Source organism: Balearica regulorum, chromosome 6 (genome assembly GCF_011004875.1).
Source record: "Balearica regulorum gibbericeps isolate bBalReg1 chromosome 6, bBalReg1.pri, whole genome shotgun sequence".
In the NCBI taxonomy this organism is placed as follows: domain Eukaryota; kingdom Metazoa; phylum Chordata; class Aves; order Gruiformes; family Gruidae; genus Balearica; species Balearica regulorum.
In genome coordinates this window covers 14789644-14805238 of record NC_046189.1, presented here as the reverse complement: position 1 = coordinate 14805238, position 15595 = coordinate 14789644, and the positions used below count along the sequence as shown (strand labels likewise).

The window sequence follows — 15595 nt, the reverse complement described above, 5'->3', positions numbered from 1 at the left end:
GCAACGTTTGCAGACTGCACAGGGAGTCTCTGTCTCTTACTTTGTTTTACTGTTTTACTTAGAGGAATAGGTTCAGTCAGAAACTGTATTTATCTTTTTCCTGGATGACAGAGAATAACAAATTCCTGGAAAAACTAGTAACTACCCTAACTGCTTGCTTCACTTTTGTTTTAGTGGAGAGATGAGAAAATGGGTGACTATGAAAGGGGAATTAGGAAAGCAGTCAAGGCCTTAATACTCTGGTCCCTTTCCCTAGCTTAGAGTATAGAGTTGCCATGCCCAAGACATGGATCTTATTATCATGTTCCCCTGGACTTGGCAGGATGGCATTTGCAGACTCCATGCAGAGCAGGCATACCTATGTTTCTGTGTGCTGTCTGGGACAGAATTAGTATTCACTTCAGAAGAAATTACTTGTCTGTAGGGTAGAACCAAGAGGGGGAAATGGCTGATGCTCTATGAAAGTAGGGAAATATATGGGAATAATTTCTTCCTTTGGTGGAGGGTAATTCCCCAGTCTGGTGGACAAGCAGGCAGGGCTTGTTGCATGGGATAGACTATAAATCAATTTTTCCCTTCTTCTGATCAAGCTGTAAATCACAGTTGTGCACTATACTGTAGTTTTTTCCTTTCTTGATGTTTGTGATGTGGGATGCAGAATTCTTGTACTGGTGACCAAAAAGACCAGCAATGTGGTCATCAGATGATTGAAGCATCATTTCATGGAAACAGATGCATAGCTGCCATTCAACATCACAGTTTTCCTGGTCAGATAATAGTAGCGGTGACCCCTCTTCATAAACACTATCTCCAACACTCAGACTACCTTAGCATGTTTTCTAAAAATAAGTTCCTAGAAGTATGATGGATGACTCGTCACAGCTCCTTTCTGTTGTCTATATTTACATAGTAGCTGATGAGAGTTATTCCATGCCATTGGTTCAGTAGATGGACTTTGTGGTTTTGGAGCCACCGCTTCCAACTCAGGTGGCCCAAGTCTTAGAGCACCATCATGCTCCTTGGTTTTTGTCTTTGGTCATTTCATATGCTGTAGAAGTAAGATTTTATATATGGTACAGATGGACAGAACTGCCCCACTGGTAAGGATTTCCAAATACCTAATTACCAGAATGATTTACAGAAATTCGCTTCTATCCAAATTAAGAACAAGTTCCACACTTAAAAAATAGTGATATGGGGCTCAAAGACTTAGGGAAGATAATGGATGAAAAGATTTTGGGATGGTTATTTAGATTGCCTTTGTTCTGCAGTTTCTAGGCAGAAGAGCAACCACTTGCATTTCACATGGCAAACACTCTCTAGTCTTTTACCTCATACTGAAACACAGATAATAGCCGAGACGATACCAGCAATGAAGATTTTCTTTTATTGCTGTCCACATGGTTGATACTCTGAGTAAATTTCACTGTGTAATTTAGGGTTTCTGTTTGACATTTTGTTTCTGCGTGTGACCCTCTCCAGTCAAGATTATAGATTATTTACCTGTGAGGTGCTACAGCAAGCAGCTTCTCAGATTTGGTGCTAGCAATTCTTTCATTAGCCCTGAAGTCTGTGAACAATGTGATGATCCAAGCATTAATATAAATGTGATTAACTGTCTTTTCTCAGCTTTGTTTGCTTTGTTCTACTGATGCCTACAAGTTACATAATGAGTAGCATGTACAGGGTATGCATTAAAGGCAGTTCCTCATTGTAGCAGGCTTCATGGCAAATTTATTTTCCTTTTAGCAAAACTTCAGTGGGGAAAAAAATTGCACTGTTGATTTATTTTGAATGAACTCCTGGAAGACTTACTAAGTATGCCATGTGGAAAGCTCCTTGAAGTGCTGAGGGTTAATACTCTCTGCTCTTAATTTCAAATTCCAGCTAAATATGGTTTCAGCTTTGATCCTATCTGGACTAATTCTTTGTCACTGTACTAATTAATTCAGCATGCTGCAGAAAAGATGCTAATTTGGGCATCAAAGAAATAAACGGGTGGGGGGGAGGTTGTGTTTAATCAGACTTGTTAAAAAGATAAGTTTTACTCCCATTAGACTGGATCTGGAAGCTCAGTCATTTTAGTCTAGCTCTAGCAGCCTAATACAGTGCATTTAAAAAAAAAAATACAAAAAAGGCACTTGTTCACTTAATGTTGATATAACAGGAGCAACATATATTGGTGTTAATAATGTGGATTTCTTTATATTTGCATTTTCTACATAATCTTCTCTTTTCCTGCTGACCATAGCCAGTTTAACTCTGATCGCAGCATTAGAATAATGTAGATTGTCTCCCAAAATAATTTGAAGATGGCTAAACACGAGGATACTCTACGTTCATGAAGTTTAGCTACATTTGCGAAATACAAATAATTGTAGCACAGGACATTTTAACAAATTGTTGCGTGCCTCATTGATGTAAAAAATCAGAGGTTAAATCATTTTTCCCTTTTCACAGGAGCTACCTGTGATTGCCTGAGCTGCCCTGTTGTTCTCTACGGAACGCTGCTGCGCCTGGGGTTGCCCGGGAGTGAGCCCCGGCAGGTGGGGGAGCAGGGAGGCCCCAGGCTTGCCACGTAACTCTTCCCTGCAAGCAAACCTCACCAAATCTAGTTAAAAGTGGGGGTTTTTTCTTTACTCTTTCAAATCTCTTTCCAGCTTGCCAAACAGTATTGGTGGTGTACCCAGCACTGCCCAGCCCAGCAGTGGTGTTCCTGTTTTACCCATTCCTCTCCCTTTCCCCAGAGTTGGAGGTGCTACCCCACAGGGAGCAGAAGGGGCTGAAATGGCCCTCTCCTGTGTTCATCATCTTACAGGGCTTTACTCTCACCCTGCCAAAGCAGGGAGGCTGGGTCACAACCTGCTCCTGGGCAAGGCTTGTCATGAAGAGGTCTTGCTGCAGTAGGTCTCATACACTGGGGCATCTCGATGTCACTGGGGCTCAATCCTGCACAGAGGGAATGGGATCCCCTCACTGGGAGCAGGGGGCTGGCAGCGGGGCAAGGGAAAGAGATGCTCACCCCTCCTGGCTCGCAGATCTCCCCCAAAGAGCTGCCCTTTTACCAAAGTTTAACTCATGTCATGGAGGTACTTTCACTTTCTTGGATATTGGTGAAGATTTGAACAGTGTTGCCCAGCCCTTGCTGCGTGTGCTCTGTTCTCAAAATGTCAAAACATGTTTTATGAAAACACGTTCTCTTCCTTCCGTAGTTTTTTCAGCTGTTGCAAAGCTCTTGGTCCCACTGGTGTAATACTCGATAGCATACTTCTGCCCAATAAGTAAACATTTAATAACAAACCTTTTAGGTATTTAGAGAGCCACTAAAAATGTAAAAGATGTATTTCATTAATGCTGCTATTAACATAAATGTAAAATGAGTCTGGCCTGTAATCACCAACAAGTCTGACTCACTAAGGATCTTTACCGCAATGTTTAATACTCTGTAAAAGTGTATGTATGAAAGTGATTAATCAAAGCACAGCACTGCTTCTAGAGTATTTCTTCTGCTGTAAAGCTGAGTGATAAAATAACTTAAAACGCACGGCGGTAGTGGCAGTTAATAAGCTTTTTATAGTCCCTGTGTGGACCTGAAAATCATACCTTATTAGTATCTATATCTTTCTTGCTCACTCATTCATTCTTACTCACATTTAAATTTAATTTTAAGGGTTATTTCTAGTTTTTCATAAGGGAGCTGCTTTAATAATCTCGGCATTTTTCCCCATTTGCTGTGAAATGACTAGGAGTCAGAGCTTTTGTTATATGTACTTTACAAATCACTCTGGTTTTTTACAGATCATTTCTGGAGATGTCAAGATCTTATGATATTGTTAGGTTTTGTATCTTGCTTGACTGTGTCATAGGCCCTCTCGAATTATTTCCCTGCAGGTGTTTGCAATTCCATTGTGTACCCTGTTAGCTGTAGTGACACCTACCGATCTAGGGCAACTGAATTAACTAAGAAATCTAAATTGCCGCGTTTAGTCAGCAAGCTGCTTAGGGTTCCACCCACCAGATGTTTCTCCTGCTTAGAAGTCTGGGATTTTATAGACCTGCCTGCTTTTTAATCTTTGAAGCAAATATCAACACATTTGAGATCTGGAAGCTCACAGCTCCACACGGAAATGAAGTGTTGCCATGACCACAGCTTTAGGTTTTGCATATAAGACGTTTATCCCAAGTATAACAGAGCAGGTCTATAGGAGGTTTGTTTTAATTCTTACCTCTTGGAAGCCTTGAAAAGAAGCATACATATGCTTTAATGGTGTAGCCAATAGAATGGTAATAAATACTGCAAGAAGACGACACGCATTTGGTGCTCAGAGACTTCATTCATTTATATCAGAAGTCATGTGGCCAGCAGGAGCAGGGAAGTGGTCGTCCCCCTGTACTTGGCTCTGGTGAGGCCACACCTCAAGTACTGTGTTCAGTTTTGGACCCCTCACTACAAGACAGACATTGAGGTGCTGGAGCGTGTCCAGAGAAGGGCAAAGCTGGTGAAGGGTCTGGGGCACAAGTCTTATGAGGAGCAGCTGAGGGAACTGGGGTTGTTTAGTCTGGAGAAGAAGAGGCTGAGGGGAGACCTTATCACTCTCTACGACTACCTGAAAGGAGGTTGTGGTGAGGTGGGTGTTGGTCTTTTCTCCCAAGTAATAAGCAATAGGAAGAGAGGAAATGGCCTCAAATTGTTCCAGGGAAGCTTAGATTGGATATTAGGAAAAATTTCTTCATGACGGGTTGTCAAGTACAGGAACAGGCTCCCCAGAGAGGTGGTGGAGTCACCGTTCCTGGAGGTACTTAAAAGACATGTAGATGTGGTGTTTAGGGACATGGTTTAGTGGTGGACTTGGCAGTGGTAGGTTTACGGTTGGACTTGATGATCTGAAATGTCTTTTGCAACCTAAATGGTTCTATGGTTTAATACTTCTAGGGGGAAAAATTTTAGTTATTTGCAGGGCACCCTTTGAAATGACTAGAAACAGGATAGTCCCTCACTCTTGCACAGTATGCTTTCCGCTGTTGCTTAATGCGGTTTTCCCATAAGGACGAAGCGTTTGGAGATCTGATCACATAAAATCTCTTTATGCTTTTGTTTACAGGAGAACTATTCTCTGAGTAGTTGGAATATTAATTTTCTCAACTGAAAAGTATACTAAGGTTATTAGGGCTTTACCTTCTTTAACAGTATTTCCCAGGCATTTACAGTGGATAATCAGAGAACAGGGGCAGTCACTCAACCTGAGAAGATACAAATTTATTTCCTTACTGTCATTGTGATTACAAGTGGCTTCATTTGACATAAATTGATTATAGATGGGTATAGAATGAGAGGATACAGCTGATCCATTTGTCTTCAGGTCTTCTAGTTATTTTTCTCCATTTGCTACATAAGGTTTTCAGAGTAACAATTCCAGCAGATATGAAGTTGAAGAAAATTTTGCTGTGCACATTATAGCAGAACAGACCGTTTAAAAATTTGTGTGCCATACATTTTTTTTCATTAATGTTTTTATTTTTCTGGCAGTAGTATTAATACAGAAGGCAGATTTTACCACAATCCAATTATTTGTTGCCTGGAGAACTGGAAACTTAAAATCCTAAAGCCATTCAGTTTTCATAGAATTTTAACATGGATTTGATTAATTCCATAGTATAATTTTGACAATAGGTTTTATCCTGTCCTTGTTGAAATCAGTGGAAGACTTCACACTGATATCAGTGAGAACATGATCAAACCCAGCTGGGCAGCAAGTACTCTTACTTTTTTTTTTTTAATTCCTATAAGCAGTAGAGAACCATTAAGCCTGTAGTGCACAAACCCATGCAAAATTACAGTGGGTGAAAGTTAATTTTATCATCAGAAGCTCATGGAAATTAGAACGCATCAGTGAGCAGACCGTAAATTTTAGGACAGGGTGTATAAATTCAGACAGAGATGATACTGGGTTTTTTGTGGTTTAATGCTGTCTACTCTATATTGCTTTTACCAGTGTTAAATTTTTTGCTGATTTTATTTTTTAATGTTTGTGCAAGACTTTTGTTGAGCTGAAAAACATATTACAATAATAATAAAAGAGAATAGATTTTTATGGTATAGCAATGTGCAAGAGAGGCCAAAAATCTGAACATTTCCCTAGCCTTGAGCTATATGCTGTACACTAAGTGTAACAGGTAAAAATTGTAAGCCTGCACAAATCCCATCTGAAGCCAAAAATAGCAAAAAAGACAAAAGTTGTTTTCATCAAGACCAACTTGCTATTCCCAATTTATAATTACACTGGAACTTGCCAATTTTACGGCAAGAGCAGCTCTACCAGCAAACAACACTATTTTTGCTGAGAGTTGTCATGTTGGCAGTTATTACAATCAAAATTGTCACTTTATTTTATTTAAAATTTATTTCCCCGGTAAGCAAAAAATAATACCTAGACTTGAAAGGGGACGTATGTTAAAGATTTTTTTTTTTTTTACATTTCTCTTGAGTATGCAGCATATCCAGCTTCAACTCCCTGCAGCAATACATAAATGCCCAAGAAAAATGTTTTCAAAATCAATATATACTACAGTCAAATATGAGACTCTGCAAACCCGTAATTGAAACTGTGGGAGAAAAGCAGGCAGCCTGAATATAAACAAAGTACCAGAGCTGGATTATGACCAAGATGCAAGCGCTAATACAGCCTCTCTTAAGAGAACTGTCTGGAGACCTTCCCAGCATGTGCGAGTGTTAGAAAGCAGGGGTGTTTCAGGTGCAGCCTGCTGGTGCTCATCCCCAGGCGATTTATTGTTTGGCTGTCTGACATCTGTGTAGAGAGCAACACACGCCGGGTTTCATCTAGTTTTTCTTTTTCACCTGGGTCGTCTTGTATCTGTGGGCCCTTCTCACTTTGTATCTTCTCACTCTGCATGTACAACCTCAGTCTCTCTGGTGTTTCCCGACTGCTGCCTTCACTGCCGCCACCACCGCCCCCCTCTGACAGGGTTTGTGGCTCCACAGCCTCTTGGGACTGCCAGAACTCAGAAAGCAGCAGTGGAATCAGTGTGCTGCTCTATACTCAGGAAAAGCAAAAGCGTGGAAAGTATCTGCTGTCTTTCTGGAAGCACGGAAATGAGTAGGGACCACAAAAATAATTGAAGATTTTGTAGACAAGATGTATGTATGTTATGATCAAAGGATACCTCAAAGAGTATAAGACACCATCTATCTCTATTGACACACCTAAAAAAAGGGAAGAGAAAACCATGCACTGAGATATGACTCTTCGTACTCCCCAGCACAGTCCATGGCAGAGCCGCGATAAAGCATCCCATGTTATTACCTGTAGTATTTGCCTTTCTTCTCATTAGCACCACACGTTATGTGCCTGTCTCTCACGCCCATCGTTCCCTTTCTAACCAAGTTCTCATTGTCTGGAAGACTTGCTGCAGAGTACCTAAGAACATCATATGACTGCAAGCTCAGAATTATTGATTAAATTCACAAAAAATTTGGATCATTAGCTTATGAGCCTTACAGAATATTTGCAAGATTTCTGCTTTCATCAGAGGAGAAACCTCAAGTCAGTGATTTACAGCTGAAGTGTACGCACAGTAGTTCAGCTATTCCACTTGAGGCAGTTTGGGCTGATGTGAAAAATAAAAAGGGTAAAAGAAAGATCACCAAGGCAATGCTGCAGACTTTCACAGGAGAGTTAACAGTTTTGAGTCAGAGTAATTAGTTTGCAATATGGTATATGTAATGAAGAAATCCATTACTTTTCTTTACATTGTTGTTATGCATGCTAGGACACATTAATTTGCATGGGAAGACACAAATTAATCATTTACTTGTGGAACTGAGAATTTCAAACTGAGGAAGAGGAGGGGCAGGTTTTTATACTTTTTGGCCCATAATTCATGAGCACATTTGACATACTTGACCCCAGTATTCTGTCTAACTCCATCAGAAATGAAAGGTAGCTCCCCAGTTCAGTCACCTTTTATAGGCTGCATAAGCCAGACTAATGTTATGCATATTTGTACACTGTATAGCACAGTGGGACCCCCAAACTGATTGGGGTCTCTGGAGGACTTTCACAGCATACATATTACATGATAGTATATTACTAGGCAGAAAGAAAAACCCAGAAGTACTTTTAAAAAGAGCTGTTATGAACTGTCTAGTTTTGTACTCTCAGAATAAAGCAAGGTTTTATTCTTTCCAGTTGCATCCTCATTTAAACGAAGAACAAATCCATAGATTAAGGCCAGACGTGAATGAGAGACAATAGTTACTGATAAGAGCAGAACACGTGGTCCAGTCTGGGTGCTGACACTGCAGCAGCTGCATGTTACTTTGAGAGCTGTCCTGTGGCAAGAAGAACCTTCAGCCTCTTTAAAATGTGCCGTATTAATAGTCCAGCCCTGCAGTGCCTTGCATTTCAGGTTTGGTGGGGCTTTTTGACTTTGCTTCAGGCAATAGTTCTTGAAAGTACAGGGTCCAAATACATTTGTAACCGGTCCTTCCTATTGCAGATGGCCCGTTTAATACTGGTAACTTATTCTGCAGTGTGGGAAATTTATGATTGACTAAGATAAAAACTCAGTGTTTTGATTGCCTAAAATTTCTGTGGTTTATGATAGATAAGTACTGTTTTTTCTTCTAGTAATTATTTCCTCCTGACTCCTTCCTTGTTATCTTAAACAGGTTTGGAAAGAAAAAAGAAGATAAAAATGGGAAAACAGATCAGAAGGTGAATCCAAAGCAAGGCATGCTTAAAGAGGAGGAGCTGGAGAAAATGAAAGATGAACGTGAAAGGTGAGTAAATGGTGGCAGCATCTTTGTTCATCAGATGAAAAACTTCAAAGCAGGGGATTGGTTGAAGGGACAGACAGCCTGGCTGGAGGTGTCCCAGACTATGCCTGCTGGCAGGCAGGTCCAGGCAACGCAGAGCTTTAGGCAGATCTTCTGGCCGAGTTAGAGCTGCTGTATGACAGGAGCTTGTCTGTCTCCCGCAATTTCTGCGCACTTCACTCTAGTAGCTGCTATTCAGATCCCAACTTCTGCTAAGTTGGCAAAGATCAGTTCCTTCAAAACATGTTTCACCTCTGCCCATTCCCAAGACTGACTGACTTAGTAGTTTTTTCTCTGCTTCTCTAAAGTGAGAACCTCCTCCCTTCTCTCCTGACAGCCTCCGCTGTGTTTTCAAGCACTTCAGACCTCTTTGGCTTCAGCTGGCTGTGCCAAGTTTTTGTTACTTGGGTGTGGTTTTTTTCTGCACAGTATTTGCTGGTTAGCCACGTGTAGCAGAAATATCTACTCCACAAATGCTGACTATGCCAAGAGACACCAGAAAGCAAGCAGGTTGAAATGGTTAAAATCAGTCTGAAGAGGCAGGGCTCTGCAAGCAGTGGGGTGGGTGAGATGGGCAAGGCAAGAAGATGGGTGTGTCAGCTGTGAGTTTTCATGTTTCTGAGGTAAGGCTCTGAGACTGAAAGGAAAGGAACCACTGATGTGAATAAGCCCAGTTCTCTCTTTTGTTTGTAAAATACTCCTTTTCCATGCCTAATCTTAGCAACTTCATTATCTTTCCAGATAAAGAGAATTTATAGTTTTCTGCTTTCCCCCACGTCTGCCCTTCAGAAACTGGGGACAGTTTGTAAGTGCTGAGAAGGCTCAGCGAACTCCCCTTCTCCCTTTCCCAAACTCATCCAGATGTACTTCATGGTATGCTGAAGAAGGTCTTTGTTTCTTTAACTTCTCTTCTGTCACAGAAGTTAGAGAGCCATACACACTGGCTCTCAAGAGGTTCTGCAGTTGCTGTAAAACTTTCCAAGTTGTAGTCATATGGGTTGTCAGGGTATGGGGAAAGCTTTCAGAGCTCTCTTTCCTTCACTGGAGCATCCTGCTCCTGGGAGATGGAGTGGAAGCAGATACGGTTCCTTCTGGGCAGGCAGGGTCTTTCCACATGGGCCAGCCTATGTGGTGCTGCTCAGTGCCCAGGGGAAAGACACTGCGCTTTGGTAAGAGTCATGCAGTGCATGGTCAGTCGTCGTGTAGGTGGTAGCTAATGGGTTTGATGGGGAACATAAATAAATCCAAACCCCAACCCTTGGAAATCTGCTGCTGCTATGTACTGTTTTAACAGCTAATAAGGTATCTAGTTGCTGTAGTGCTGCTACTGGATATGCTTAGCCAGTGTTAAGTATTTAGTTCATCGAAGTTAAAGAGTGTCAGGAGAAACTTTGTACCATTTGTTTTAAAATTTCTGTGCCATGTCCTTGATTTTGCCAGATTGATGAGTGCCTTTATTTTAAACTGCTGACTCCCAATTTGGATACTGGCAATTTGAGAGGTATGTGTCCTTCATTTTAAAGAAGCCAGTGTCTTTTATTAGGATCCTGGCAAGCTAAGAAGCATGTATCCCATCTGTTAAAGGGCCAGTGTCATTTACTAAAATGTTGGCAGGCTGCAAGGAATGAACCCTTCTGTCTAGAGGTCTAACGTTCCAATTGGACAGAAGATAATTGTTCTTAATATTTCTTTAGCGTTGTATGCTTTTTCTTAAATTACAGTCACTGATTGACAGTAACTTGGTAAGGCTGCATTAGGAACTGGCAGCTCAATGTCTTCATCATTCTGGTTTCTCTAGTAATGATTTCAGTTTTGACCTGGAAGAGTTTGCGACTGAAATGGAGAACAGCAGGTGTGTTGAGAAGTGGATGAACCAAGACGATATTTTTAACTCACTTATTTAATTCTTCTATAATGCACGAGAATAGAAATATCACACTTTATTATCAGATAATACATCTTATATGTTTGGGGGATTAAAATTAAAAAATAAAAATAAAAAGCAGAAGAGGAGCAAAGAAATTTTCCCTTCGTTATCCTCAAAGCAATGCAACACATGCTGTAAAAACAAGCAATTTGCTTCAACTTTCTAAATTAAGTAGAACATGGCTGTATATTTGCCCACATAAGACTATCTACAGGGAGACTATTGAACCCTTCTCGAGCTGATCATAAAATAGAAGAGACTTTATCTTTCCTAGAGGAAAATTATATGAGGAAGCTGGTTCTCTTACGTGGGTAAGAACTGTTTGGGAAATTGATTAAAATCAGTGGAAGGAAACATTACCTGACTTGAAGCTAATTCAGTCCTGTTCTTAGTTGTTGACTGTTCACCTAGTGATGATGCTCAGTAAGACAGTAAAGACATGTTTTATAGCTCTGCCCCAAGATTTAGTAATTCTATAATGTAATTCAAGTCCAAGATTTTAATGCACACATTGGCAAAGAAAACCTTGTGGCACATCCACACCATAGATCTTCTGCTTCTATGATTTCACTAGCTGCAATCCTGCATACTTCGTCTCATATTTATAAAACCAAGCTTCACTGAAGCTTACTAGAAATAGGCATATTTTCAAATCTGTTTTTGTTGAGAGCGAAATGAGTATATGTTAAAACTACTAGGGATGTCATAGTAGAGCAGACTACAGAATTGTTGATAGAAATGTAGCATGTTTTGTCCCCTGATACCTGTGAACAAATCCTGTATTTAACAGCTTTAACAAAATATAAATTGCTTTTCTAACATTTAACCTTTCTAGAATTAACTCAAACATGTACCTAATTTTACCTTTCTAAGATTAGCTGTATAAGTAATTCTTGTTCAGATCCTCAATCCAATTATTACAATCTTAAAGTCAGGGTTTTGCTTAAACTTCAGTTTTCTTAAATGCTGGCTGCCTAAATATTTCAGGATCTGTCATACTAACTGATACTATGATTCTTCATCTGATGGTCAAGCTGTCCATTTTGGAAGCTAGTGGGAGAGGTCAGAGTACTTGATTTTTGGGCTGGGTGTGACAGGATTAATGATCAAGTGCATTTCAACATCTTAGCAGCTGTGGACCTCGCGTGGTTTTGGATGTTGGTTTTGCATGCAATATATGCTTGGCAGCTCTCCAAAACCAGAATACTGTTCCAAGATCTCAGCTGAGAAATATTTTTCAGTAGGAAGTGCATTTCCAGTTTACAGGAGTAGGCCATCTCTCAGAGTTTTGCAGAGTTTCTGAATTGGCATGGGATAGGTACACTAGTATTTCACAGAATTCCAGGGACAGGTTTTCTCTAAAGGATGCAGCCTTCTTCCAGAAATTCTGACAAGATTTACAGATGTGCAGAAATGTCAGATGTATTCACTGCACAATTACGGGTTGGCTGTGCAGTACAAACTCAGTGACTCTGGCTCTGACAGGAAACATCAGATCTTACGTAGGTGTGCTGCATGAGCATAAGTCCATCGTGCTCAGAATAGGTTGGATTTCCTGCCTGCACAGAGAAGGAATTGTACAGTGTATGTGCAACAAGTCTGGCACATCCAGAATGTGTTAGAGCTAGTAGGCGTATGCAGACAGAGTATACAGCACTCACTCTGTAGTGCAGATGCTTCCCAAGAGATTGGACTTGCTTGCACGTTGGTACTCGGCGTAGATTTGCCTGGCAACCCCTTTTATGGGCTGCCAAGTTTCAGATTTGAACCTCAAAAAGTGAAAATAAATTTAGTATTTCTCTAGCCTAGTAATTTCTATTTCCATTCCACATTGTCCTGTTCTCAGTTTTCAGTACAACTCTCTGTGCTGCCTTGTAGCTGCAGTTCTCTGAAGCAGCTCCACATCCTGCACTGAAATGCTGACATCATCATTTTTTTACTGCTTGTATTCCCTAGCAATCCCCACCAAGATCAAGGTCTCATTGTGCTCGTTGCTGTTAGGGAAGCTTGGGTCTGACCCCAAATGCTTAAACTTGAGGTAGAAGAGAGAAAATCTGGCGGGGGGGGGGGAACCCAAAACATCCTGTGGGTGGGAATCTGACATGCAGGCAGTGCAGCTGCTTGTCCAGGTTCCTAAAAAGTCCCTGTCAGGCCAGGAATTTGTTCCAGACCTCAGCCCCAGGCCTCCTTTTTTGTCAAAGCCAGTACTTTATTATATGACCACTACTCCTGCAAGCTTCAAGTGGTTAACAGGAACTTAGGATGTTAGGTGTTCCTTGCTTAGTAATAGCCTTATCTGTGTCCAATTGAATATGAATTTGGCACCTCTTCTAAATTTCACTATTTTTCTTCTTCTCCCCCTACCTCCCTTAGCTTTCCTTGTGCCACAGCAATGCGGTGTTGCTGAAACTTGACTGGAGAAAGGCAGAAGTTCATTACACAGTTCAGGAGGACTGACTTAACTGGTGATATAGTTCTCTGAGGTGGTGGTTTGTCCTTCCTGACACGAGCCAAGTGGTTCATTGGACTGAGGCCCTATTTTAAATAAACTCTTCATTTTGTTCATGCTTCAAAGAGTTTGGCTGCAATAAAGCATGTGCTCCAAAGGTCTAGAATCTGCCCATAAAAGGAAAAAGCAAATGCTATGTCTGAGGTTTATTTTGATCAAGCTGACTCAAATCTGTATTTTTAGTGTGTTCTGTGTAAATTACTCAGAATTTATCATTTTAACAACAAGATGTTCGCTACATTACTAAATCCTGGAAGAGATCCTCTTTTCTTTTCCTCAAAACAAGATTTCTTTTCCTCCATCTTTTTCCCGCTCGCTTGAGGTTGCCTTTTCATTTTCTAACGTTTGAAAATCATTGTAAAACAAACTGGATAAATATATTAGGCACTTGAGTTTTACACATAATAATTTGTTTGCCTTTCAAATGCAAATAGAGTGACTATCAATTGAAAGAAAACTATTTTTTCCTGTTTACTTAGGACTGTTTTACTGGAATATTCCTGCTGAGACCAAAGTCTCTCTTCCAGCAGAGTAGAACATTTCCTTGACGTTAGAATAAAATGTCACAAAATGAAGCGCCTTGTTGAAAATGGGGTGATTTTAAAAAGTAGCATATGAGTTGGTGAGTAAGGAGGCACTCTGTGTAAAAAATAATACTCTGCACTTGTTCATAGGAGTTGGACATTGTTGTTTTATTAAAACAGCCTTGATTTTGTAGTCCTCATTGGAATTAATTGAGGAATATTTTTTTTAATAGTATTAAGTTTTTGAGTATAGTGTTAGAGAGGCAGAAGGAACATCTGGCCCTTGCTTTCTGAACATCTGAACTGAATGCTTAAGTTACAGTGAATCTCAAGTTTGGGTCAAATTAAATGGTTTCAGTTTTTATATTAAAGACTGAATTTCCTTTACTTTTCAGAAGCCTTCCAGCAACTGAAGAGCGTTTTTCTCTTGTCTTATCATCTCTGATGCTTGTTGCCTGTTCCCATAGTTAAAAAAATCAATACATATGTTTTTGATATTTGGCAAACAGAGGTTTAATTTTGCAGCTGCAAGATCCCTGTATGAAGGGAATGCATCTTACAGAAATAAAAACATTTAGAGACCACTTATATATGAGAGAATACTTGTAAGTGAAACTCCATTCCATTTCTGTCAGCATTTGTTTCATTATACTTAATTACAAACAATTTGTATATTACTGGAAATTAAAATTAAAGCAAGAATAGCTGCACGCATGGCAGCGTGGTAGAAAAGCCAAATTGTTTTGAATCAAAAGTTGAAACTCAGACTGTTAGAAAAAGCAAAATATGATTTTTTAAAATGTGTAGTACATCTTAGAGCACGCTTATACACACACACATAGTTGCTGACCTCGTGTAGCTTTTGTGCCTGTGTTATCCACTTGCCAAGTGTAAAAGCATTATTATGGCTGTTTATAGTTCATGTTGATCTCTGATAAAATGTTGGTAATTGCTCTTCTCACTCTTAAGCTCTGTGCTAAAGCACTTGTTTTTGGGACTCCTGAGCTCGTGCGTGGTTATTTATTAAGAGTTAATCCAACATGGTATATCTGTTCATTGAGTATTCCTGACTTTGCAGCACAGCCAGGTCCTGTGATTTAGACAAAATAAAGCGTTGGATGTGATCCCAGTTTTAATACTCCCAATTTATTATAACCATTGAACCCTGATCAGATCACGGATTGGATTGGATCCCAGTTTTTTAAATGTCCCAATTTATTGCTGGCTTGCAACCCTGATAAGAATACATATTTGATTAAGGCTTCAGTTTTCAAAAATTCCAGTTAATTACTTTTAGATTCTTATTAGATCATAGCCATGTAGTATGGTATGTTGAAGTTATGAAAAAATTACTGGATGATGTTGCACAGGTCAAGGTCGTAGTTTCATTTTGTGCTGACAGTATGAAGTTATCAGATTTCTGTTTATTACTGTGGCAGCACTTGCACTGGACAGGAGGACAGATTAATCCCAACCCATTGATTCTGAGTGATTCTCATTTTAGATCTGCTGCTGCTCTGCATACCAGAACATGTAATAAAAGCCTACCGTGGAACACTGACAGATTGATGTTTGGTTATGAATAGCTGAGGTAGATGGGTCTCACCTACCTTTCACAGGTTGTGATGTGGCATTTAGAACCAAGTAGCAATTTTTGAGCTGCTTCTTGTGGCTAATCCACGGCTGGAGGACATTTTTAAGACAACATTAGGCTGAGAGTTGGCCCCAGATTGTCCTAGCTCAAGAACATTAAGAATTGAGGATAACAGACTGGCACATGGAATTGGCCTTTTTCTTTA

At 40.1% G+C, this 15595-nt stretch overlaps 1 protein-coding gene across 4 annotated transcripts in view; it reads left to right on the top strand.

Moving 5' to 3' along the window:
- The window catches only part of PARD3B (par-3 family cell polarity regulator beta), a 422926-nt gene that overhangs the window by 313591 nt on the left and 93740 nt on the right, over positions 1–15595 (top strand). For all 4 annotated transcript variants that reach the window (XR_012836057.1, XM_075756447.1, XM_075756445.1 and 1 more), the window contains one exon: positions 8690–8800. Coding sequence is in view for 3 of the 4 variants with exons in the window: in XM_075756447.1 (XP_075612562.1) it covers positions 8690–8800 (111 nt within the window). In the remaining variant the exon portion in view is untranslated. The remainder of the gene's footprint in view (positions 1–8689; positions 8801–15595) is intronic.